The sequence below is a fragment of the Erinaceus europaeus genome, chromosome 4 (genome assembly GCF_950295315.1).
Source record: "Erinaceus europaeus chromosome 4, mEriEur2.1, whole genome shotgun sequence".
Classification (NCBI taxonomy): domain Eukaryota; kingdom Metazoa; phylum Chordata; class Mammalia; order Eulipotyphla; family Erinaceidae; genus Erinaceus; species Erinaceus europaeus.
The window spans coordinates 26,096,131-26,120,570 of NC_080165.1; the positions used below are offsets into that span (position 1 = coordinate 26,096,131).

The 24,440-nt window shown below is 54.4% G+C and overlaps 1 protein-coding gene across 1 annotated transcript; it reads right to left on the reverse strand.

Annotated features, from left to right (window-relative positions):
- Positions 1-651: 651 nt before the first annotated feature.
- On the reverse strand, positions 652-23,932 carry LOC103113858 (NADH-cytochrome b5 reductase 3). The gene is made up of 9 exons (XM_007523445.3): positions 23,774-23,932; positions 15,145-15,276; positions 11,334-11,406; positions 10,988-11,094; positions 9,338-9,467; positions 8,889-8,972; positions 8,656-8,741; positions 6,471-6,570; positions 652-1,609 (listed from the first exon to the last, which is right to left on the reverse strand). The coding sequence occupies exons 1-9, from the start codon at positions 23,792-23,794 to the stop codon at positions 1,437-1,439; spliced, it is 906 nt and encodes a 301-aa protein (XP_007523507.1). The 5' UTR covers positions 23,795-23,932; the 3' UTR covers positions 652-1,436.
- Between the last annotated feature and the right edge of the window lie 508 nt (positions 23,933-24,440).

Genomic DNA, 24,440 nt, shown 5'->3' on the forward strand with positions numbered 1-24,440 from the left:
TGTTACAGTGCACTAGGACTGGAGTCCAAGCCCTTGGTCCCCACCTGCTGGGGGAAAGCTTCACGAGTCATGAAACAGGGCTGCAGGTGTCTCTCAATTTTTTGGCTATCTCTATCCAATAAATAAATATTTTTAAAAAACTGTTTAGGGGGCGCAGCAGGTTAAGCACACACGGTGCAAAGCTCAAGGACCGGCATAAGGATCCTGGTTCGAGCCCCCGGCTCCCTACCTGCAGGGGGGTCGCTTCACAAGAGGTGAAGCAGGTCTGCATCTTTCTTTACCCCTCTCTGTCCTACCTGCCTCTCTCAATTTCTCCTGTCCTATCCAGCAACAACAGCAAAAACAATAACAGGGCAACAAAATGAAAGAAAAAAAACTATCTATCTAAAGAAAGAGAGAGACCTGCACTACTTCACATTTTCTAAAGCCTCCCCCTTCCAGGTGGGCACCAGGGCTTGAACCCAGGTCCTTGTGCACAGTGATGTGTGATACTCCAACTTTTCCTCCCTCTCTCTCTCCAGCAAACACAAACACAACAGAAAGGAGTGCTGGCCAGTCGTAGCCCCTCCACCTCCCTCCCTCTCACCTGGTCCCGCCCACCCCCAACCCTCCCAGCAGTGCAGATCACCAGCCCAAAGAAGCTGCACAGTGTGACCAGTAGCGAAGTTTTATTTCAATGTTTCTTCTGCTCATAAATGACTCTGAAAAAGCTGCTATGCAGGAAGCTGACACACAGTGATCTAAAGGCAACATGAGGCCAAGCTGTGTCTCAGACCCAAGACTCTGCTCCCTCTGCTCCTCATCCCACAGGCAAGGGCAGGAGGGGCTCAGAGACAAGAGCACATACACCTGTCTCAGCTCTCTACCTTCAGGCCTAGTGGCCTGCAAGCCTGAGCCAATAGCCTGAAATTCCCCAAGCTGCCCAAAGGTCTGGGTGCACTGGGTTTGGATTGCTGGGTTGGCAGGCGGGGTCCCACAGCCAGCCCCCTTGTCACTCTTCAGCCTTGGGGTGAGCCAAGATCCCAGGTGACCAAGCCTACCCGGCCCTGGCCTCTCCCCCAGCCAAGAAAGCTCAGGTGGTACGAGGTGCTGGGGCCTCACCTGAAGCTGGCAGTGAGGGTGGTGGGCAGTACCTGCGCCACTAGCACTGGGCTGCCCATTCGTGTCCAGACTGCGGTCCTTTCTGGAGGGCTGGGGTGAGCGTGCAGCCTTAGCCCTGCAGGGTGGGGTGTGGGGGAAGAGGGCCAGACAAGAACCTGCCCCCAGTTGGTTGGCACTGGCCCACCTGTTAACAGGCCTGGTTCCCACCAGAGCCCCTTGGGGGTCAGCCCAGCTGAACCTGGGGCCACCGTGTGACACATGGGGGAAGGTAAGGCTCAGGGAGGGTGGTGGGGACAGGCAGGGGCGGCCAGAGCTGGGTGAGCAGCACCCGGCCATCAGAAGGCGAAGAGGCATTCCTTGGGGTGGCCCACGTGCTCCAGGTTGGGCAGGCAGGCGTACTGGATCATGGGTGGGGGGCCACACATCAGCACCAACGGCTCTTCCTCCGGCGGCGGGAGGTGGTCCCGGATCATCTCCTCATTCACGAAGCCCTGGCTGTAGTCCCAGGCTGCAGGGGGGGGGAGGGGCAGGAGCAGGAGGCCAGGTGAGTTGTGGCTGTGTGACCCACCTCCCCGCTAATGATGCCTCCCTTCCCCCAACAAACAGGAAAGCACGGAGAGGTCGAGGTCGGAGAGCAGCAGAGTGGATGAAGCATGGGATTCTTAGGGGTGCGGTCCGGAGTGTGGTCCCCAGCATCTTGTGATTAGAGTATGATGCTCTGGTTTTCCCTCTTGCCTCTCATAAATTTAGAAACAAATAAATAAATATTTTTCGTTTTGCTTTTTTTTTTTTTAACCAAAGCACTGCTCAAGTCTGGCTTATGGTGATGCAGGGAATTGAACCTGGGGTTTTGTTGGAGACTCAGACATGAGAGTCTCTTTGCATAACCATTAAGCTATCTATGCCTGCCCAATAAATACATCTTTAAGGGAAAAAAAAAAAAAAGGAAGTTGGGCCATAGCACAGCGGGTTAAGCGCAGGTGGCGGAAAGTGCAAGGACCTGCATAAGGATCCTGGTTCGAGCCCCCGGCTCCCCACCTGCAGGGAAGTCGCTTCACAAGCGATGAAGCAGGTCTGCAGGTGTCTATCTTTCTCTCCCCCTCTTTCTTCCCCCCCTCTTTTGATTTCTCTCTGTCCTATCCAACAATGACAACATCAATAACAACAACAACAATAACTACAACAATAAAAAACAAGGACAACAAAAGGGAGTAAATAAGTATTTTTTTAAAAAAAAGGTCACCCAGGCAGACCTGGCCTCTGGCCTCTGGCCTCCAGCCTCTTGCCCCGGCCAGGTCGCCCACAATACAAGTGCAGCCCCTTCAAGTGCCCTCCTCACCTCACAGCTCACAACGCCTCCTTTTGCTGCCGCTGTGGCCCTTGGGATGTGGGCAGACAGGGCAGGGTTATGAATCCTGTTTTATAGCTGTGGAAACTGAGGTCCACAGAACCCAGGATGAGGGCTGTTGGAGACGAGAGGGAGGACACAGGCAGGTGGGACATGAACTCTAGGCCCCAGTGGCCTCCATGTCAGTGTCCAGCCTCCATGGTCAGGTGGACACGCTCTTTTTTTTTTTTTTTTTTTTTTTTTCTTTTTTGCTTGCCTTGTCCCCTGTGCTGTGTATGGTGCTCCCGTGTTCTGCTGGGAACTCACACCCGGGTCCACATGCATGGCTTAGATAGATAACTTTTTTAAAAATCTTTATTTATAAAAAGGAAACACTGACAAAACCATAGGATAAGAGGGGTACAATTCCACACAATTCCCACCACCAGAACCCCGTATCCCATCCCCTCCCGATAGCTTTCCTATTCTTTAACAAGAACACAACAAGCTGAGGCATGGATTGCAGCAGTCCAACACCCTAGGTAGGCCTTGATTGCCACCTAGGAGCCACTTGAACTTGGGGACACCTCTTTAAGTCTCTGTTCTAAGCTTCCCTGAGTGATGAACCATCTCTGAGTTAGACACAGACGCTAGAGCACAGGTCTTCAGGCTAACAGGGCCTTCTTATCTGATACCCAGTTATTGTGCCCAGACTCTGGGGGGTGAAGGCAGAGCTTGCAGGGGTAACCCTAGAATCACTGAGGATTTGCTTTTTCTCCTGTGCTCATACAGACTGAACATCTTGTCCCTGTCTATAATCAGAAGAGGGGAACTGTTGTGGCCCCCACAGGAGTTTGGATCTATTAGCACACGAATGAGATGGCGGCCTGAGGAGGAGACACAGAGAAGGGAACCACAAAAACAAGGACTTGGAGCAGCGCTGCCCTGCCGCTTGGTCGGATCCCCTTCACCACAGCACGCTCCTGTTGGTTTTGACTCTGGACTTAGCTCTACACATGGTGGTCTTGGGTGGCTTGGTTGCAGATTTTAGACTTTACCTACTTAACTAGACTTATTCCCTCACGATTACTGTGACTTCATAAATCACTCTTTTTTGACTTAACCTTAAACAGAGCCACGTGTTTTTGCAATATTTACTTAAGACCTAAATATCCTCCTCACTTACTTCCTATTACACTTCCCTCAGTCACTCCAAAGCTAACCTTATCAAAGTAAGGACTATAAAAGCTGAATAAGGGCAAGAGACTGGCATGTTTTTTTTTTTTTTATATTTATTTATTCCCTTTTGTTGCCCTTGTTGTTTTATTGTTGTAGTTGTTATTGTTGTCGTCGTTGTTGGATAGGACAGAGAGAAATGGAGAGAGGGAGGGGAAGACAGAGAGGAGGAGAGAAAGATAGACACCTGCAGACCTGCTTCACCGCCTGTGAAGCGACTCCCCTGCAGGTGGGGAGCCGGGGTTCGAACCGGGATCCTTCTGCCGGTCCTTGTGCTTTGCGCCACCTGCGCTTAACCCGCTGCGCTACAGCCCGACTCCCGAGACTGGCATGTTTTAAGGATGACTCTTTAGTCACTATCAGGTCACTCCATCAGCTGGGGCCCTAGTCAGGGAGTGAGTCCTGAGATTCCCATACAGACATAATAGGAACTAGACTTCGAATAGATCCCTCTCCATTGTCACTGGTCATCTCTGCCAGGAACAACACAATAGACCCCTTTGTGGGCCCCCATAGGACCTTGCCCTCAATGTGGATAAACAACGGTATAGAGAATATTCCATTCTCCAAAGGGAGGCTGGACAACATACTCTATCTACCAACTGAGGAAGGTGGGTCCTGAAATTGGGGCAGCTTGGAACGTTACTACTCATGACCACAGATAGGTAACATTTTTACAGCTGGGAAATAGAGCTGAAAACACTGGGTAAACAACTGGACGTGATGAAAGTCAGCGTGCTAGTCTAAGTGTAGGCATGTTGCAGATACTTCTACTTCACACTTTGTTACATGTTACAGACTGCAGTTTTTTCCTTTCCTTTGATTTACTTATTTCTGCCTCCAGGGTTATCTCTGGGGTTCACTGCCTGCACTACAAATCCACTGCTTCTGTAGGCCACTTTTCCCCACTTTTGTTGCCCTTGTTATTATTGTTATTGTTGTCACTGCCGCCATTATTGTTGGATAGAAAAGAGAGAAATCAAGAGGGGAGGGGAAGACAGAGAAGAGGAGAGAAAGATAGACACCTGCACACCTGCTTCACCACCCATGAAGTGCCCCCCCCCACACACAGATGGGGAGCTGAGGGCTCAAACTGGGATCCTTACGCCAGCCCTTGGGCTTCACATCATGTATGCTCAGCCCAGTGTGCCACCACCTGGACCCCTGCTTTTTTTTTTTTAAATCATCCCCAGGGCTTCACTGGTCTGGGCTGAGTTTTTCAGACAGGCAGATAGGTAGGTAGGTAGGTAGGTAGATGGGTGGGTGGATGGATGGATGGATGGATGGATGGATGGATGGATGGATGGATGGAGACTACAGCACTGAAGCTTCCTTCAGTTCAATGGGGACCATGCATATGGCACGAAAGCCACTATCCAGCCGAGCTATTTTGCTGGTCCTAGAATGTATTTTTCTCTCTTTCTTTCTTCCTTCCTTTCTTCCTTTCTTTCTTTCTTCCTTTCTTTCTTTTTTCTCTGCTACCAGATATATTGCTGGGGCTTGGTGCAGGCACAACAAATCCACCACTCTCAGCAGCCATTATTTTCTATTTTGTTTATTCTCTCTCTTTTTTTTAATTTAACAGAACAGAGAGGCATTGAGAGAAGGGAGAGAAAAAGAGAGACACCTACAGATGTGCTTGCCCACTCAAAAAGCATCCCCGCTGCAGGCAGGGAATGGGAACCTGAACCTGGGTTTTTATGTATGTACTATGTGTGCTTAGCCAGGTATACCAACTGCCTGGCCCTGAGGGTATTTTTCATTCTTTTAAAATTCATTTCCCTTTGCTCTGGCTACTTTCTCTTTTTTCCTTTTCTGTGAGAATCTATTTTTTCTTTTCTTTTTAAAGATATATATATTTATTTATGAGAGAGGAAGAGAAGGAGGAGAGAGAACCAGAGCATCACTCTGACATAGGGGATGTTAGGGACCAAACACAGAACCTCATTCTTGATGGTTCAACATTTAATCCACCGCATCACCTCCCAAGCCTCCTGTGTCTATTTTTACTTAGAGGTGCCATGAAGGTGACTTTGTGAAGAGACATAAGTCAGCTGCACTTGCTGTGCAAGCTAGCTGGGTCCCCTCTTGCTCCCAAGCTTGGGTCTACATAAGGCGAGCTAGCCTGATGGCACTTCCCCTCTTAACACCTAGCAGCTCAGCTCACACCAGCTTGCCTGGCAGGCTGGGTAATGGCTACACAGGATCAGTGTTAGCGGCTGAGCCCCGCCTCTCCCCTGTGTCACTGGCCACCCCCTGCAAAGCTGCACTTTGGCCTGGTGTTGCCACATACCACCACCAGGGGTCAGCATCAGCCTCTATGTGATCAGCCCTTGGCTCTGCCAGGCCAGGAGCGCCTCTGCCAATAAGCCCCCATCATCAGAACGCACAACTAGTGTTCTCTCACTAACCCCCACCACCCCCTCCCATCATGGATAATCTGGGTTTGAGAGGAATGCTCCCTCTTGCATGAGAAGCACAGCAGCACCAGTAGCGCCAGCCTGTACTCCTGCCCTCTCTTCCCCATCCTCCACCCTGTCTCAATGCCCAGCGGCTGCTATGCCCTATCAGGTAAACCCACATCCCCACCACCCCAGCCCCGTACCAGCACACCAGCTACTGGGCCAGCATGACTTCATGAACATAGAGCACAAGGGCACTGGGTGGGGACGTGCTGAGCCCAGGGGTGCCATGCAGGTTTCAGACTCTGTAGCAGGCTCCCCGCCAGTGCAATGCAGCCAGGCCACTCTCCCACATGGTCTCCGTGAGCACCAAGCCAGGTGCTAGGGCTGGCCACCCCTCTCACCTTCTGGGGCCTTGTCCACCGTGAACCAGAGCTTGAAGCGCCCAGAATGTTCATTCCTCAGCTCCTCCAGCTCGGGCCGCAGCAGAATGTCCTTCTCCGTCTGGGGGGAGGGTGTGGACAGGGCCACTTGGTCAGGAGGGAGCTGCCTTTGGGGACACTCAGTGTGCACATGGCTGGTCCCTCATGGGTCATGGACCTGGCACCGCTTCCATGAAAGACAGCGGCACAGTCACCTTGAGCCCCGGAAACACACCTCTCCTGTCCCACCTATAGGAGTGACCAAAACTTCACAGGGGCTCGTCACAAATGGATCTCTCTCTTCTTTTATTTGATAAGACAAAGAAACTGATGGGGGAGGGGAGACAGAGGGAGAGAGGCAAGGCACTTGCATCGCCACTCAGGAAGCTTTCCCCTGTGGATGGGGAGCGGGGGCTCGAACTTGGGTCCTTGCACATGAAGATGTGTGTGCTCAACAATTGTGCCAACCCCCTCCCCCCATTTTAAACTAGAGCACTGTTCAGCTCTGTCTATTGGTGGTGGTGAGGATCAAACCTGGAGCCTCTCAATGTTGGAGGGGGGGGAGTGCACAGTATGATGAGGAACGGGAAATGCAGGAACAAGCCGGAAAGAGGAAACCCAAGTTAGGAAAGCATAATACTGAAAGGAAACAAGCCCAGGCAGCACCCCGGGTGATGCCCAAGGTGAGGAGTGACTACTCCACCAGGGACCTTCAGGCCTGTCTTCTTCTTCTTCTCTCTTGTTGAGAGAGGCAGAGAGGGAAAGAGACCCCAGTACCAAAGCTTCCTTCTGTGTGGTGGGAGCCAGGTTCAGACCTGGATCATGCACATGGCAAAGCAGGTCACTACCCAAGGGAGCTATTTCACCAGCCCCATCTTATTCTGTATTTCCTTAAGGAAGGAAGGAGGGAAGGAGAGGAAGGACTTCAAAGCATTGCTATACTATCCATGAAGCCCCCCCCCATGCTGCCTATAGTGCTCCCATGTGGTGTCTAGTACTCCCCCCGCTGAGTCACACAGCAGTGGCAGAATATTCCATGTGGCTAAGACTTTTGGCAGATGTGGTCAGTGATTCCCCAAGAAGGTTGGATCTGCCAAGAAAGTCTGTCTTCCTAGCCTGCACCAAGGAAGGAAGCAGCCAGTTGATCTGTGCCCATCAGATAGAAGGGACGATCTGTGTACACTGCCTGTCACTGGGCAAGCCACTTGTCCTGAGTTTGGACAATATTCTCATTAAGGATATTACTTTTGTTGGTGATGCCTTGTTTCTCCGTTATTTGTCATTCTAACTTACAGTGGTGTCTGATTTCTACTTTTATTTATTTTTTAAAGAATTTATTTATTTATTCATGAGAAAGATAGGAGAAAGAAAGAACCAGAAATCACTCTGGTACATGTGCTGTTGGGGATTGAACTCAGGACCTCATGCTTCAGAGTCCAATGCTTTATCCACTATGCTACCTCCTGGGCTATAGTTTCTGATTTTTAAAATGAAAAATTAATCTTCCTGTCTATGAATTCTCCTCTGGGGCCTTGTTTGATTGGCCATCCTTATTCATTTATTCAACAATAACTTGTGATAAAAATGTTCACCTGGGAGGGCTGGGTGGTAGTGCACCCAGTTAAGCATACACAGTACTAAGTATAAGGATCCAGGTTCGAGCCCCCAGTCTCCCCACCTGCAGGGAGGATGCTTCACAAGCAGTAAAGGTGGTCTGCAGGGGTCTCCCTCTCTATCTATCTCCCCCTTGCCTCTCAATTTCACTCTGTCCTATCCAATAAAATTGAAAAAGTAGCCACCAGTAGGAGTAGATTTGTAGTGCAGACACAGAGCCCCAGCAATAACCCTGGAGGCAACAAAACAAATAAACTAACAAACAAAAAGTTCACATCTTCGGCCATGAGAGACAGAGCCTGCAAAGATCCCTGAGGGGACCTTGCTTTTCCAGCTTGTCAGCAGACAGGAAGAATGACTTGTCCAAGGCCACACAGCAGGACAGTGCAGCCAGGAAGTGGGCATGAAGAGCAGGAAATGAACCCAGGAGTCAGAAAGCCCGGGGCCCAGCCGTACCCCAGCACCACCAGTTCAGGGATCCTCATCTGTGTTGTTGGTCCCTGGTCTGCAAAAAGGGCCCCACTGTCCCCTGCCAGGACATCCACCCACTGACCTGGTTGGCGAAGAGCAGGTGGCACACAGTGTGGTCATCCGGGTCCTTCATGATGGCACGGATCACCTGCAGCATTGGGGTGATGCCTGCAAAGCAGCCCCCCACACGCTGAGTGAGCCCCTGCTGCACACCTGGGACTCGTGACAGCAGCCACTCTGGAGGAGGGGTCAGGGACGGGGACCTCGGGCACCCAGGGTCATTCTAGCCCGTCTGGGTCCCCTGGGCCTTCATACCTGTTCCCCCCGCGATCATGCCCACAGACTTGACGGTCTTGATGACAGGGTTAGACTTCTTGTCAGGGCGGATGGCGAACTTTCCTGGGAAGAGGGGAGGGGGTGAGAAGCCCACGCCCAGATAAACTGCAGAACCCATCCTACTCCAAGAGGTGGAGGGTCAGCGGCCACTACCCGACCCCAGCCGGTGAGGGGGTGGGCGGGGATGGACATAGGGGGGTCAGGACCCAACTCAAATGCCAAGCAGAGCACAGAGATGAGTCCTGAGCTAAGGGGTGGTGTGGGGGGAGGGAGAAGGTTTTGCTGGTCCCCAGCTGCTGAGTCAACCACATACAGCCAGGCTATGGCATAGCAGGGCAGGCGGTCAGGGAAACTGAGGCCACTGTCCAGCACGTGTGAGGCACCTGGGCGGCAGCAGAGCCCCCAGACCCGGAGGCGGCCCCAGTCACCTTTGCCCTGGTAGACCAGCAGCCCGTTGGGGCCCCGGAACTCGATGGTGTCTCCAGTCTTCAGGTTTTCTAGGTACTGGGACATCTTTCCTCCGGCAGGAAACTTGGGGTGTGTGTCTTTAAAGTAAATCTGCAACACAGCCAGGGTGAAGGAGGCAACTCTCTCAGGGTTCATCCCTGACCCTTTATCATATAGTGCTCCCTCTGCCCAGCAAAATGGACCACCCACGCCCCATCTTCTCCACCAACCTGGAGTCTGCTGTCCACTGAATGTCAGTGGGACACAGGCTGAAGGTGACCGCCCCTCCCAGAGGAAGGCTGACATTGCCAACACAGGAAAGGCTCTGGACGTGACTCAGCTACTCCCCCACCTACCACGTCCAGCTCTTCCCATTGTGTCCTGTCATAAAAATACCATTCCGGGGGCCGGGCAGTAGCACATCAGGTTAAGCGCACATAGTGCGAAACGCAAGGACCGGCACAAGAATCACAGTTCAAGCTCCCAGCTCCCCACCTGCATGGGGTCGCTTCATAAGTGGTGAAGCAGGTTTGCAGGTGTCTATCTCCCCCCCCCACCCCCCGTCTTCCCTTCTCTCAATTTCTCTCTGTCCTATCCAATAACAGGAACAACAACAGGGAAAAAAGATGGCCTTCTAAAGCCCTGGATTCGTAGTACAGGCACCAAGCCCCAGTGATAACCCTAGAGATAACCCCCCAAAAAAGCACACACACATATATACACCACTCCTGGAATTGCTTCCTTCCCTGCACCCTCTGTGGTCTCAGCTTTGGAAAGAACAGTTAGAATCCACATACAGGGAGTCGGGCAGTAACACAGCGGGTTAAGCGCAGGTGGCCCCCGGCTCCCCACCTGCAAGGGAGTCGCTTCACAGGCGGTGAAGCAGATCTGCAGGTGTCTATCTTTCTCTCCCCCTCTCTGTCTTCCCCTCCTCTCTCCATTTCTCTCCGTCCTATTCAACAACAACAACAACAATAATAACTACAACAATAAAACAACAAGGGAAACAAAAGGGAATAAATAAATAAATAGTAAAAAAAAATATTAAAGGCAGGGCAGGGAGTGGGTCTGTGTGGGGAAGACACGGATCACACAGTGTCAAGGCCTCCGACCTTTGCCCTTGCCTGTGCCACTAAATCTCCAAGCCCCCACAGGCCTGGTCACTCTGTGCTGTCCACCCTCTAGCACCTCTACCGCCCCATCAGAATACAGTCAGCAAGGTCCATGCTGACCCTGGGCCCTCCCCACCCCACCCTGCTTCCAGGCAAAGTCCCAAGCCTGGCGGGGCCCCCAAGGCCTGGTTGGCCCCCTTCCCTCTACCAGCTCCCCCTAACCCCCCCCTGTCCTCTTCCTTTCTGCCACTTCCAGCCCTCAGCAGCCTCCTGGCCTCCACAGGCCTTTGCAGCTCAGGGTCCTCATCCCTCAACCCACCTGCTCTTGGCTCCTCAGACATCAGAACTCACCTGCACCCCAGCCTCTTGGGGTGCAGATCTGGTCACCCCACCATCCCGCCAGAGTGCAGGAGCCAAGCTTTGCAAGAGCAGCTTGGCTGCCTGCAGCCCGCCACCCTCACCCCACCCTGCTCTGCTGAGATCCCTCGCCAGGCCCCAGGGGCAGCTGGGATACTTCACCTTGACAACCAGGTCCACAAAACCTTTGTCATCATCACTGGAGACTGGAGTGTAGGGCCGGATGACCAGGTTCCCATCGATTCGAGCAGAGAGGTAGATGTGCTGGCCTGCAGGACACAATGGGGTGACTCTGGGCCCTGGACACACCACCCTGAGGACCCACCCCCATGCATCCCCCAGGAAGCACTCAGCTCCCAGAACCCTTTCTGCCTCACACTCCAGGGTCAGAGACACTGCACTAAGCCGCCCTTCTTGAAGCCACCCTGCTTTCTACAAACTGAAGTTCAAACTCCTGCCCATGGCCCCATGGCCCTCTGCTTCCCCCAGGCCTGGGGGAGCCACTCACCGATGGGCAGCCCCAGGATGTGCTGTGGTGACGGCAGGGCGAAGCGGAAGCGCCGGGTGTCATGGCTGATGATCTGCGGAGAGGCTCGAGCTGTTGGGCGGCCCCCAGGCCTCAGCAGCCCCAGACCCCAGAGCATCCTGAGTCCCCAAGAGACGGGACACTGAAGACACGTGCACCTCCTGCACCCCAGAGCAGGTACAGGGCTCAAGGCCCAAAAGGGAGGGTGCCAGTTGGCCAGAAAAGTTCCAGGGTGATAGGAAGGAGGCTACCTCTGCCATCAACTAGAGGCTGGGCAGTTGGGACAACCAGCAAACCGAGGCTCAATCAAGGCCAGGCTGGCTGTCCAGCCCAGACTCAAGATGGGCCTGGGTTCAGACACTGCACTCAGCCGCCCCAGGAGGGGCAGCCAGGCAGCCCTGGGCCAGCCCCGTGTGAGCCACACCCAGACCCCAGCCTGCAGGGGGGGAATCCATGGAGCTGTCAACAGGTCAACAGGTAGAAGTCACTTCCCCTCCAAGGCAGGGGTGGGAATACTTTAAGGCCAAGAGCCCAAAGCCCTGGGTCCCCATCTGCCAATTAATCCTTAGCCCAGTCCTAACAACTGAGGTTGTTACCAGACAGGGAGGGGAGCAGGGATAGAATAGGGTGCACGTGTGTAGTGGGTCCAGTGGACTCTGGGAGAGCCTGAAGTTCCCAATTCCAGGTTCAACACACACACCACCACCACCACCACCACCACCACCACCACCACCACCACCACCACCACCACAAGCCAGAGCTGAGTAGTGCTGGGGGGAAAAAATGTTTATGTATGAGAGAAAAAGAGAGAGAGAAAGGGAATGAACCAGAGCACTCTGATACATCCACTGCTGGGAACCAAACTCCCGACCTCATGCTTGAAAGTCCGACACTGCATACACTGTGCCGCCTCCCGGGCCATGTGGTGACACATCTCAAAGAAGTGAGCACTTCCATTTCTAAAATGTCAGAGCCCTTCAACCAAGCTGTCACCTCAAAGACAGCTAAAACTATGATAAAGTGTAAAAATAAAAATTAAACCAAGTCTTTGAAAGGCAAACCCAGTGAGCTGCACCTGGGGCTTGGCTCCCTGCTCTGACCACAGCTCAAGGACTCGCTTTCTCCCACAGGGGCGGGGTGGCAAGGTCCACTGCTGAACAGAAGGTCATCGCTGGAGAGAGGGCCGCTCGGGGTAGCTGATGAGCAGGCAGATGCAGGCGGCCAGATCTCAGGAGTGATGGTGTCAGCTCCACATTTGGCATGCGGGGCTTGCCAGTGGTCAGCAGGGCCCCACTCCATGCCCAGCAGCCCAGGCCGACCTGCCCCCCACCGCCACTCTGGAAGCCTTTGCTCTCTGGGCAAACAAAGCCCCAAGGCCTCAGGAGCGGATTCCAGTGCTATCGTCTGATGGGACCCGAGGTCAAGGTCTAAAGCCAACACGCCAGAGGAGTTTTGGAGGAAGGGCAGATACTGATCACCGTGGCACTATGCTGGCATCCAAGGCTGTTGGCCTGACACACAGAGCTTGTGGGTGTGGGCTGGCGCAGAGGGGGAGGGCAGGAGGCAGGGCCCATGTCTTCAGTGGCACAAGGCAAAGGGCCGCAAAGCACAGTGCTTCTGCAACACACTCTCACACCTGCAGCGCTGGGGGGCCTGGGTTCAGTCCTGGAACCGCCATAAGCTGGGGCTTGGCGGTGCCCTCTCTGGCTGAAGTATCTAGGGGCTGGGTGGTAGTACACTCAGCTGATCACACATGTCACCATGTGCAAGGACCCAGATTCAAGCAGCTGGTTCCTACTTACTGGGAGGAAATTTCATGAGCAGCAATGTAGCTCCGTCACTCTCTCTTTCTGTGTGTGTGTCTGTCTGTCTTCCATCACTCTCTCTTTCTGTGTGTGTGTGTGTGTGTGTCTGTCTGTCTTCCATCACTCTTTCTGTGTGTGTGTGTGTCTGTCTGTCTGTCTTCCATCACTCTCTCTGTGTCTGTCTGTCTTCCATCACTCTTTCTGTGTGTGTGTGTGTCTGTCTTCCATCACTCTCTCTTTCTGTGTGTGTGTCTGTCTGTCTGTCTTCCATCACTCTTTCTGTGTGGGTATGTCTGTCTGTCTGTCTTCCATCACTCTCTCTTTCTGTGTCTGTCTTCCATCACTCTTTCTCTGTGTGTGTGTGTGTGTGTGTGTCTGTCTGTCTTCCATCACTCTCTCTTTCTGTGTGTGTGTCTGTCTGTCTGTCTTCCATCACTCTCTCTTTCTGTGTGTGTGTCTGTCTGTCTGTCTTCCATCACTCTCTCTTTCTGTGTGTCTGTCTGTCTGTCTTCCATCACTCTCTCTTTCTGTGTGTGTGTCTGTCTGTCTGTCTTCCATCACTCTTTCTGTGTGTGTGTGTCTGTCTGTCTTCCATCACTCTCTCTTTCTGTGTGTGTGTGTCTGTCTGTCTTCCATCACTCTCTCTTTCTGTGTGTGTGTCTGTCTGTCTTCCATCACTCTCTCTTTCTGTGTGTGTGTCTGTCTGTCTGTCTTCCATCACTCTCTCTTTCTGTGTGTGTGTGTCTGTCTGTCTGTCTTCCATCACTCTCTCTTTCTGTGTGTGTGTCTGTCTGTCTGTCTTCCATCATTCTCTCTTTCTGTGTGTGTGTGTGTGTGTGTCTGTCTGTCTGTCTTCCCTCCCCACTCAATTTCTTTCTGTCCTATCAAATAAAAAGGAAGAAGAAGAAAAATACCAAGAGCAAGATGGGAAAATAATCTTGTGAAAAGGGAGAGGTTTCGGGAGTCGGGCTGTAGCGCGGCGGGTTAAGCGCACGTGGCGCAAAGCGTAAGAACCGGCATAAAGATCCCGGTTCGAGTCCCCAGCTCCCCACCTGCAGGGGAGTTGCTTCATAGGTAGTGAAGCAGGTCTGCAGGTGTCTTTCTCTCCCCCTCTCTGTCTATCCCTCCTCTCTCCATTTCTCTCTGTCCTATCCAACAACAACTACAACAACAATAAAAAACAACAAGGGCAACAAAAGGGAAAATAAATAAATTTTTTTAAAAAAGGGCGAGGTGTCAAACCATGGCGACTCCATTTCAGTCAGAGGAGAAAGTCTCGTCTGAGGCATGGAGAGGACAGTGGCCTGTTTGTTTCTCTGGGGCTTTCCACCCTGCTGGGCTCCTGGGACAATGAGAATACGCCCTGGCAGTCACGGGTGGCAGCCCGTGCAGCCTGAGCCTCACTGGAGCCAGCACAGGACCTGACTCAGTCTTCCCTGCCCCGCCTTACTGAGGCAGCTGCAGACTGGCCCAAAATAGCAGAGGGGAGGCCCTCTAGTGGGGGTGGGGAGTAAGGGAGGGGGAGCTTTGTGGGGATGGCCTCAGGGAAAGGGATGCAAAGGCAGGAATACCAGAATGTAGACAAGTGGAGGCTCAAGGCCCCACTCTGGGCAGATGACCTGGGAGTGGCAGGCACAGCCTCAGGCCTCAGGCCAGGGGACCCTGGATGGGCAGAACAGGGACCAGTGATTCCCCAGGCTCAGTTATGACCTTGAATGACTTCTTCTCTGCTCATCACCCCCCTTCTCCACCCTCCTTCCTGTCTGCTAACTTGGGACTTGACCCAGAGTCCTGAGGGCCACCTCCCCCACCTAACTTTTTCTACTTCCCAGGGAACGCGATATGGGCCACTCACTGGGAGTCACATCAGGGACATGGCTCTGTGCTTCCCACGGTGACACAGGCGCACACAGTAGGTACAGGCAGACCAGAGACAAAGGTGCCTCTGTGGGGTCACCCCTGAGCTCCGTATTGCCCCCGGGACTCACCTCCTTGTCGATGAGCCGCAGAGGGTACTTGACATCGGGGTTCTCGAGGGTGATGGCCGGGGTAGAGCGCTGGAACAGCTTCATGAGCAGACTGTAGAGGAACCAGACCGGGGAGAGGACCACCTGGCCCAACTGCAATGGCAGGGGCAGCAACAGGTCACGGCAGGTACCAGGAGGGGCCGCCCACAGCTCTGCCCACCAATGTAGGGTCCCGCTCTGGGCCTGTCCCTGCTGTCCCCTCGCCTGAGGCTGCCCTGAGCAAATAGCTCTATTGTAACTTGGAACTCAGCCCTACAGGGCCACTGCACAAGATGGCTAGGTTTGGTAAACTCAGACTGTCCACACGATTTACAACATCTGCGAGGCTGCCCGTGCCTAGTGGTCCTCCTTCAGGAGTGAGGGGCCACAGTTGCATGACCTGGGCAAGTCCCTTCTACTCTCTGAACTGGACCACAACCAGTGACCTACAGTGTCCTTTGAGCTGAGCCCTGCACAGGTCCTAACTCCAGCCCATCTCATGTAGTAGGTGCCATCTTCAACACCTCTCCAGACCAGAAAACAGCTCAGAGAGGACAAGCAATTTGCCCACCACACAGCTGGCAGTGAGAGGCTATATATTAAGTCTGAGTCCACCTGCCTCCCTGCTACGCCTCATATACCAGGCCCATGCTCACCTTCCTCAAGAGGCTCCCCTTCCTAGCCCCGTCCCTCATATCTCAGCCTCATGGAGACCCTAAGCAGTACTTGAGAATTTTTTTTTTTGCCTCCAGGGTTATTGCTGGGGCTCAATGTCTGCATTACGAATCCAAAGCTGCTGGTGGCTCCCCCCCCCCTTTTGTTACCTTTGTTGTTTATCATTGTTGTTATTGTTAGATAAGACAGAGAAATGGAAAGAGGACGGGAAGACAGAGGGGGAGAGAAAGACAGACACCTGCAGACCTGCTTCACCCTCTGTGAAACGACTCCCTTGCAGGTGGGGAGCCGGGGGCTCGAACCGGGTTCCTTAGGCTGGTCCTTGTGCTTTGTGCCATGTGTGCTTAACTTGCTGCACTACTGCCCAACCCCCTGAGACATTTTTTAAAATATTTGATTTATTTATTAATGAGAGGGATAGAAGAGAGAGAGAGAACAAGATCCAGACATCACACTGGCACATGTGCTGCCAGGGACTGAGCTCGACCTCATGCTTGAGAGTCCACTGCTTTATTTACTACACCACCTCCTGGGCCACCTTGAGAAACTTCTCCTCTTTCAGTAACACCGAAGAATGAGCCCAAGGTCTTGTGTGTGCACAATACCAGTGAACAGCTTCCTAAGCCCTATTATGTTCATGTTTTACTTAGAGAAAGAGAGAAAAGAGAGGAAAAGAGAGGGAGAGAGAGAGAGAGGAGACAGAGGGAGGAGAGAAACCATGGTATCACTCCACCACACACAGAACTTCCCCCTCAGTGCTGTCCATAGTGTTGCCATGTGGTGGCAGGACTTCATACATGGCAAGGTGTGCACTCAACTCAGGGAACCATTTCCTGGCTTCATTTGAAACATCTAAAAATAGGCAAAAGCTCTAATCCCACAGCCAGACAGCTCACTGCTTAGGTTTGCCTGGAGTGGGCACCACTGCAAAGAGGAGCTGGCCCACTGCCCCTTCCAGCTCACAAGGCCACCCTGAGCTATGCCGCACCCACCCCCATCCGTGAATAGGGAGCGTAAGTCATATCCCCTGGGTTATGAAGAAGGGGAGAAATAAGCCAGGAAAGCATCTACCCAGGCCAGGCCCCTGATCCTACAAGCAACCCTCTGTCCCCACTTTCAGAACCTCGTTGAAGACCTGAAGAGGAAACAGGCTTAGAACAGCTCCCCAAGTGGGGAGCCCCTCAGACCCCACCTTGACCAGTGAGAACCGCAGGAGAGTGTACAGAGGCAACACATGCACATGCATGATACACACAGGGCAATGTATGGAGTGAATGGCCACACTTAGTGCATTTGGATAGAGAATATACTAGAGCTGGGGGGGGGCAGGCAGTGTCACACCTGATTAAGCACACACATTACAGTGTGTAAGGACCCAGGTTCAAGCCCCTGGTCCCCACATGCAGAAAGAAAGTTTCATAATGAAGCAGGGCTGCTCCCTCTCTATCACCCCATCCCCTCTCAAATTCTCTGTCTCTATCCAATAATAAATAAAAAATATTTCTGGGCCAGGAAGTAGCACACCAGGTTAAGCACACATAGGGCAAGGCGCAAGGACCAGCACAAGAATCCTGGTTTGAGCCCCTGGCCCCGCCACCTGCAGGGGGTCACCTCAAAAGCAGTGAAGCAGGTCTGCAGGTGTCTTTCTTTCCTCCTCTGTCTTCCCCTCCTCTCTCAATTTCTCTTTGTCCTATCCAACAACAACAGCAGCAACAATAACAATAATAACAGCAACAACAACAGTAGAAAAAAAAGATGGCCATCAGGAGCAGTGGGTTTGTAGTGCAGGCACCAAGCCCCAGCAATAACCCTGCAGACAAAATCTATATATTTAATTTATAAAATTCAATTCAATTCTAAAAGAGATAAAAAGAATATACTAGAGTTCTTGTACATTCTTACAACTTTGATATATGTTTGAAATTATTTCAAAATTAAAAAGGGAGGGATGATAAAGCCCAAGACTAGAGGTTAAACTAGTGAGGCTGAGATTCAAAAGATCGCACAAAACACTGGCTCTCAAGAAAGCAGTTTCATAGCTGGGTCGCTCACCTCCCTAGGGCTCATCCCTGGCACTAGTTCTCTCTGCAGGTAACCATGTGTGTGCACTCCTAGCATGGCCCATACGTTCCCTCTTTCTGTCCTGCTGCCAGCAAGCTCAGAACCAAGTTCCTGGCTTACTTAGAAGACACTGCTTTTTCCTGGGGGTGGGGGTAAGGGAAGGAGGCTGGCTTCTTCACGCAGCCTCGCCTGCAGGGCACAGACCTGGATGTGGGCTCTGCCTTGTTCAGGACTAGGTAAGAAACCCCCCACACACACACACACACCTTTCAAGATCTACCCCCACTACTTGTCCCCTTGTCCCTCCAACGAGACCTACCAGGATCCCCCATTCTCTCTCATAAGGGAAGGGTACTTTGGCTGAGTACCTCAGGCCTCTCTTAGTTCTTGATGGCCTCTCAGAGTTCTGTCTACAGAAGGAAGTCGGGGGTCACTGACTGGCCCACCTCCCAGGGGAGCTGGGAGATTGGGGCAGGTATGGGTGTCACCTAGGAGGTGGAACAGCCACTGGAGGGAAAACAGAGGTGCTAAGATCCCAGTCAGGCCACCAAACTGGCCAGGCAGCTTCAGGCTGCCCAGCCCTGGCTGCAGTTACAGCCTTCTGTGGGCTGGAACAATGTACTGCTCTCTCACAGGGGCCTCCACTCAGGGAACAGGTGAGGTCTTGTCCCTTGGTGCACTGAGAGGTCTGAAGAGAAAGTTTCTGGGAACCAGCCAGGCCCCCCTTGGCTTGGGAGCTCTCAGCACAGCCCTTGGCCTCTCCTCTGTGACTGGCATCTATCTACCTGGCTGGCAGCCCTGGACCCCAGGGTCAGAGACTGGACTTCAGTCCCAGCTGAGGACCTTGGCAGAGCCACTCTGACCCGCCTGGCCCCTCCAAGTGAGACCTTCACCCAAGGCTGGAGGAGAGGAGTGGTTGCTAAACCTCTGGGCTGGCCTTCACTCCAACTCCCAGCACTGTGGTTGCCACCCAAAGTCACAGATGAGGAAACTGAGGCCCAGGAGGGGTGAGTAAGCCTGTCAGTCCACAGCCAGCCCTGGAAGTGCCATACCCCAGGCATCACTACACCACCACCCCTGTGTCTGAGAGCCTGGGCTATGCACAGAGACCTGCAGAATTAGGGTGAGGCCAGGGCCCAACCCCAGGCCTGTCCAGCTCCTCCTGAGCCATCCCTCAGGAGCTATGCCTCTCTCTGCCACAGCCACAGAACTCGCTCACCCTGCTAAGCCTCAGCTCACTCAAATAAGCCCCCCTTTTAATATTTATTTATTCCCTTTTGTTGCCCTTGCTGTTTTATTGTTGTAGTTATTATTGTTGTTGATGACGATGTCATTGTTGTTGGATAGGACAGAGAGAAATGGAGAGAGGAGGGGAAGACAGAGAGGGGGAGAAAAATACAGACACCTGCAGAGCTGCTTCACTGCTTTGAAGCAACTCCCCTGCAGGTGGGGAGTTGGGGGCTCGAACCAGGATCCTTACGCAGGTCCTTGCACTTTGCACCACCTGCACTTAACCTGCTATGCTACTGCCCGATACCCAGAAGCCCCTTTTTATCACCTCAGATCTGTGAACAATCTGCCTTCCGCCCTAATGCCATACCTCTTCTTTCATCCAATCTCATGCTTTAAAGCCCAGATCAAAGGGCAAATGTTTCCTGATGGGTCGGTCCCTCCCTCCCCAGCTCATCTAGCCTCAGCCCCTCAGCCTTCCATAGCCCCGGGTGTGTGCACTGTGGGCCCCTCCCGTCAAAGAGAAGCAACCTCCAGGGGGAATAGCATTCAGGGGCAGACCTGAGTGATGCCTCACTCAGGGGATCCCTGCTGGTGCTGGGAGTCCTGGAAATAGCCGAGAGGACACTGAGCTGAGTACAGCTGAGCTGAGAGACACAGACCCTCACCCTGCAGTACCTCCCCTGAGCCCCTCAGTGACCACAGCAGTGGGAAGCCAGGAGACTGGCTCTACCTTTATTTAATGAAGGAGGAAGCTGAGGCCAGCCAGGCTGGGGCTCCGGCTCTGGCTCCCAGTGTTCTTCACCTCACCCCATGCCTCCCCTGTCCCTGGTCCACAAGGGCCAACCCAGGATGAGTGGGTCACAATGAAGACCTGTGTGACACAGCACAGGGCCTGTGCACTCCAGGGTGCCTAAGCCTCCTGACTGCCCCCACACCCCCAGGGCAGGGCAGGGCAGGGCAGGGAAGGGCAGGGCAGGGCAGGGCAGGGCAGGGCTGGGCAGGAGGCTGTATGGACAGAGGCCCCTGTGGGGTCAGTAAGCCTCTGCCCCTTCAGCTTGTCTGCACATTTCGGGAACCAGGCAAGGGGGCAGAGCCCTCCCTACCGGGATTGAGGCTTAAAGCTCTTGGGCCCCCACAGATCCGAGAGGGCTGGGCCCCCACCTGCCCCTCACCAAAGAGGAGGACGGGTCAAGCCACGCTGAGGGAATGGCTCCTGTGGGCTATGGTAAATGTCCCTGTCCCCACAATGGGGGAAGGGTCCAAGCACACCTGCCTTCCTTACTACATGTCATGTAATCCTCTGGCCCAGGACGCCAGGGATGTCGTCTCCCCCGCTTCAGGTGAGGAAACTGAAACTCAAGTGGCATATCAAGCCAAAGGGCTATGAGCTGAACCTGGGTATCTGGCTTCAGTCCATGGTCTGAGCTACATGGCCTCTCTGGACCTGGGGACACACAGTCTGGCCACCAGGAAGGCAAAGGCAGACATCACACAGACACAAGGGCCTGCCTTTCTGCGGGACAGCAGATCTCTGTGCTGGCCAGTCCTTTGAGCCATATAACCAGGGCAGAGGGACACAGCACCCAGGACTCATGCTGGACACAGGGGACACAGTCAGGGAGCCCCACCTCTGAGGAGCTCCAGCCAGCAGGGAAGGCAGATGGGGCAGAGAGAAGGGACATGGAAGGTCCCAGGCTTTATCTCTGGAAAGCTGAGAGCTTTGCTAGATGTACAGGGGTGGGGAAGCGATGGTCCCAGGAATTCGGGTGGAATGGGTTCTGTCCCCCTCCCAAAGCACCAGCGCACTATTCTCACCCCCGGGGACAGTGGCAGAGTAAACAGGAGGCAGATGGCAGGTCCAAGCTCCTCTGCCTCAGTGCTGTACACACACAAACACACACACACAACCACTTGAGGGCCTAGGAGATGGCTGCTTTCCAGGCTTTGACCTGAAGCCCCACCAGGAACACACCACCCTCCTCCCCTTTCCTCTAACAACGCAGAAGAGGAGAAAGAAGCAGGGTGCCTGAGTATCAGGAAGCCTGCAGCCGCCCCTCAATTCACCCTTTATAGCTGAGCGGTTGGGGAGTCCTGCACCACCATGGGGCTTCCTCCTGTTGCTCACCCCTGGAACTCCTCACTAGGACCCAGCATCTACTTTCCAGATTGGATCTGGGTCACCAGAGGGACCCTCCCCTAAAAGCTCCCCAGCCCTTCCCAGACACCAGCTCTGTCTGAGGCCCAGACAAGACTCACGTGAGCTGGGCTCACCTATCTCCTGCCTGCCTGCCAGCTGCCCCCACAGGCTCTGGGTGCCCACCTCCCATGGGCCCCTTCTCAGGAAGTGGGAGAGGGTGGAGGAAACTCTGCAGTGGGGAAGCCCAGGAGTTGGGCAAGGTGGGCAGCAGAGGAGACAAGACCCTGCTTCCCCAGGTGGGGGTCGAGGCAGGCCAGGGCAAAGCTGTGGCACTGGGTGGGGAGGCTGGGGTCCTACCTGTGGCCTCACAGGGCCTGCTGAGCACTTGCAGCTGGGCAGAGGGACAGAGAACCACAGTTCACAGGCAGGCCAGCACCCCAGAGTCTCCCCACTGGGGACTGCCAACCCCTTGGCCACCCCCAGAGTGTGGAAGGAGGCCTGCCTGGGAACCTGCAAGTGTCAGATAAGAACCTGCCTGCCCACAGGCCACCCAGAACCCCAGCATCAAGCCGGGAGGTTTGGCTGTCCTGGGTATACAGTCATTTTAGAACAAGTGGGGATGTCAGCAAGGCCCCCAAGCTGCTTGCTCCTGGGCAGGTGTGGAGGGAGTGGATGAGGTGCCCTGGCTCCCAGACAGGCCTTGTCCCTCTTGATGGGCCTCAAGCAGACGGGCATGGAGCAGTCACATGCTAGAGATACAGTGACAAACCCAGCCCACAGCTCATAGGAGAAAGAGGTCCCTCTGGGGACAGTCAGGACAGCACATGGAGGCTGCTGAGGCCCACAGGTATGCCTGGCTCCACACTCTGAAGGTTTCCTGAGTCTGGGGTGCTCTCCCCCCCTTCACCAAGAAGGCCTAGGCCAAGAGGCAGGGGAGGAGCCTCACTGCACAGGGAGGAGGAAGGTGTGTGTGGAGGGGAGGTTCTGGGCAAACCCTCCCTCAGTCAGCCAGCTCTCTCCACACCCCCCACACCCCCGCCTCTGAGTTGGTGCCCTCTAGCTACCAGCATCAAAGCCTGGGAGGAATCCCAGAGGAGGGGGGCTGGGACAGGCAGGGTCTGGCTGCCCCATAGGACTCCGTAGCCAGCAGGTGCAGGGTCCCTGGACGGTGCCACATGGCAGGACTGTGGACAAGTCTGAGCAGGGTTCCTTCCCTGTGGTGACAACATGGTGACAACACCAGCTCCTCCAGTGCATCAGGGGAGGGCTACAGCTTTCCCAGCAACAAGGTTGCATTGGGATCCTGTCCCTACTGCTAAAGAAACATCAAATCCTGTCACCTAGGCCCTCACTCAGCTGCTCTCTCATGCACCGTGAAAGCACGTGCACACGCTCCACACTCACTGCCCCTCACACTCACACCACACTTTCCCTCACACACATGCACGTCCCTACTCACTCCTGCTCACTCATTTACTGTCACACTGGTACTTACAACGAACTCTCCATGTACACTCACCAGTATCCTGACACACTTTACAAACCTGGTCACACCATTTGGCACTTTCAAAAGCCCATGCACACTCATTCTCTCTCTGTCTCTCTCTCTCTCTCTAACACACACACACACACACACACACACACACACACACACTCACTCACACACTTGCACTCACTTTAGACACAGTCACACTCATCTGCACTGGTTTATTTGGGGGTTCTGTCTTTTTTTGTTGTTTACCATAAGGGTTATATAGCTGGGTCTCTGCGTCTGCGTGATTTCACTGCCAGCGGACTGTTTTGTTTTTAGATATAGGATGAGACACTGAAAGAGTGATGAGAACGGAGAGACACCCTACCACCGCTGGGCCTCTTGTTAAGTTTGCCTGTGCAAATTCTCCCATGTTGTGGCTGCGGACTCCAACGCATTTGCTCCGGCGTAGTTAAGTGCGAGTTCTCTGGATGAGCTACCTCCCCCCCTTTGCACACTTACAAACGCGTGTGCATGCATATCCACTCGCACGCGCGCAGACTCACACTAGGACAGCCACTCGGTCACATTCACATGCCACGCGCGTGCACAGTCACAAACTTGCCCATCTCCCACTCCCCCGGGACTGGCCGAGCAAGCGGGCGGGCGGGGCCACCCCAAGGCCCGGCGCCCGCCTCCAGCACGCCCCCCAGGCAAGAGGGCTGCGCTCCAGACTCCGGCCGGTGAGGCTGAGGGGTGAGTCACCGCGGCACGCCCAGGACGGGACGGGACGGGGCGGGGCAGGGCGGCTGCAGCGCAGTGGCCCCGGCGGGGGAGGGCCCGGGGTGGGGTGGGGTGGGGTCCTGAGCCCCGCACTGCCGCCCCGGCCCCCAGCAGCCCGGCCCCGCCGCTCAGGCCCACGCGGCCGCAACGCAGTGGGCGCCGCGCTGGGCAGAAGCCCTGGCACCGTTCCTCTGTCCGTGGCGCCGCTGTGTCCCCGCGCCCCCGTTCCGCCTAGGCCTGCGCCCGCCTACCGTGCTGATCTGGGAGCCCATGGTGGCGAGTAGCTGCTGCGCTCGCTTCGCCGCAGCAGACACAGCCGAACCGCCGAGCAGGACCCGCCCCCTGGGCCTCGTCACCTCGGGGGAGGGCGGGGCCGAGCGGAATTCTCGGACTACGACTGTCTGAGGCTGGTGGTAATGGGGCCAGAGGAGCCTATTGGTTGCGTCTGTCTGGTGGGGGCGGGGCCTAACGGGGCGGGTCCCATTCGCACTTCGCCAGGCAGAGGAGGGGCGGGGACATGGGAGGGGGCGGGACCCAATGCAGGACCCGCCCGCTTCCGCCCACCGGGGAACCCAGGGTAACTTGCACCCCGAGCCCAGTTCCAAGATGGCCCCTCAGTTCATGATCTCTGGAATGAAATCCAGAAACTCCCTTGCGGCTTTCGAGGCCAGGCAGAGCAGCCTGACTTCATGTCACTCTTGGGGTCGCACAGGCCGCCGAGTTCCAGCTCAGCTCGTTGCCCCCTCCACCCATTCAATGAACCCCCCCTGCCTCCAGCCACCCTCCAGCGATTGCCAGTGAAGCCTGATGTTGTTTGCTTATTGTTCTTTTATCAAGTCAGATCTTTTCTTCAAGAAGGCCTCCCCTGAGTCGTCCTCACCCCGCCTCAGGTAGCTCTTCTCTCTGCACCCTATTATT

Coding starts and splice junctions, on each gene's coding strand:
- LOC103113858 (XM_007523445.3), bottom strand. CDS start 23,794: ATGGGCTCCCAGATCAGCACG. Junction 11,407..15,144: donor TGCGGCTCATCGACAAGGAG/GTGAGTCCCGGG, acceptor GCCTCTCCGCAG/ATCATCAGCCATGACACCCG. Junction 1,610..6,470: donor GGTGGACAAGGCCCCAGAAG/GTGAGAGGGGTG, acceptor CCCCCCCTGCAG/CCTGGGACTACAGCCAGGGC.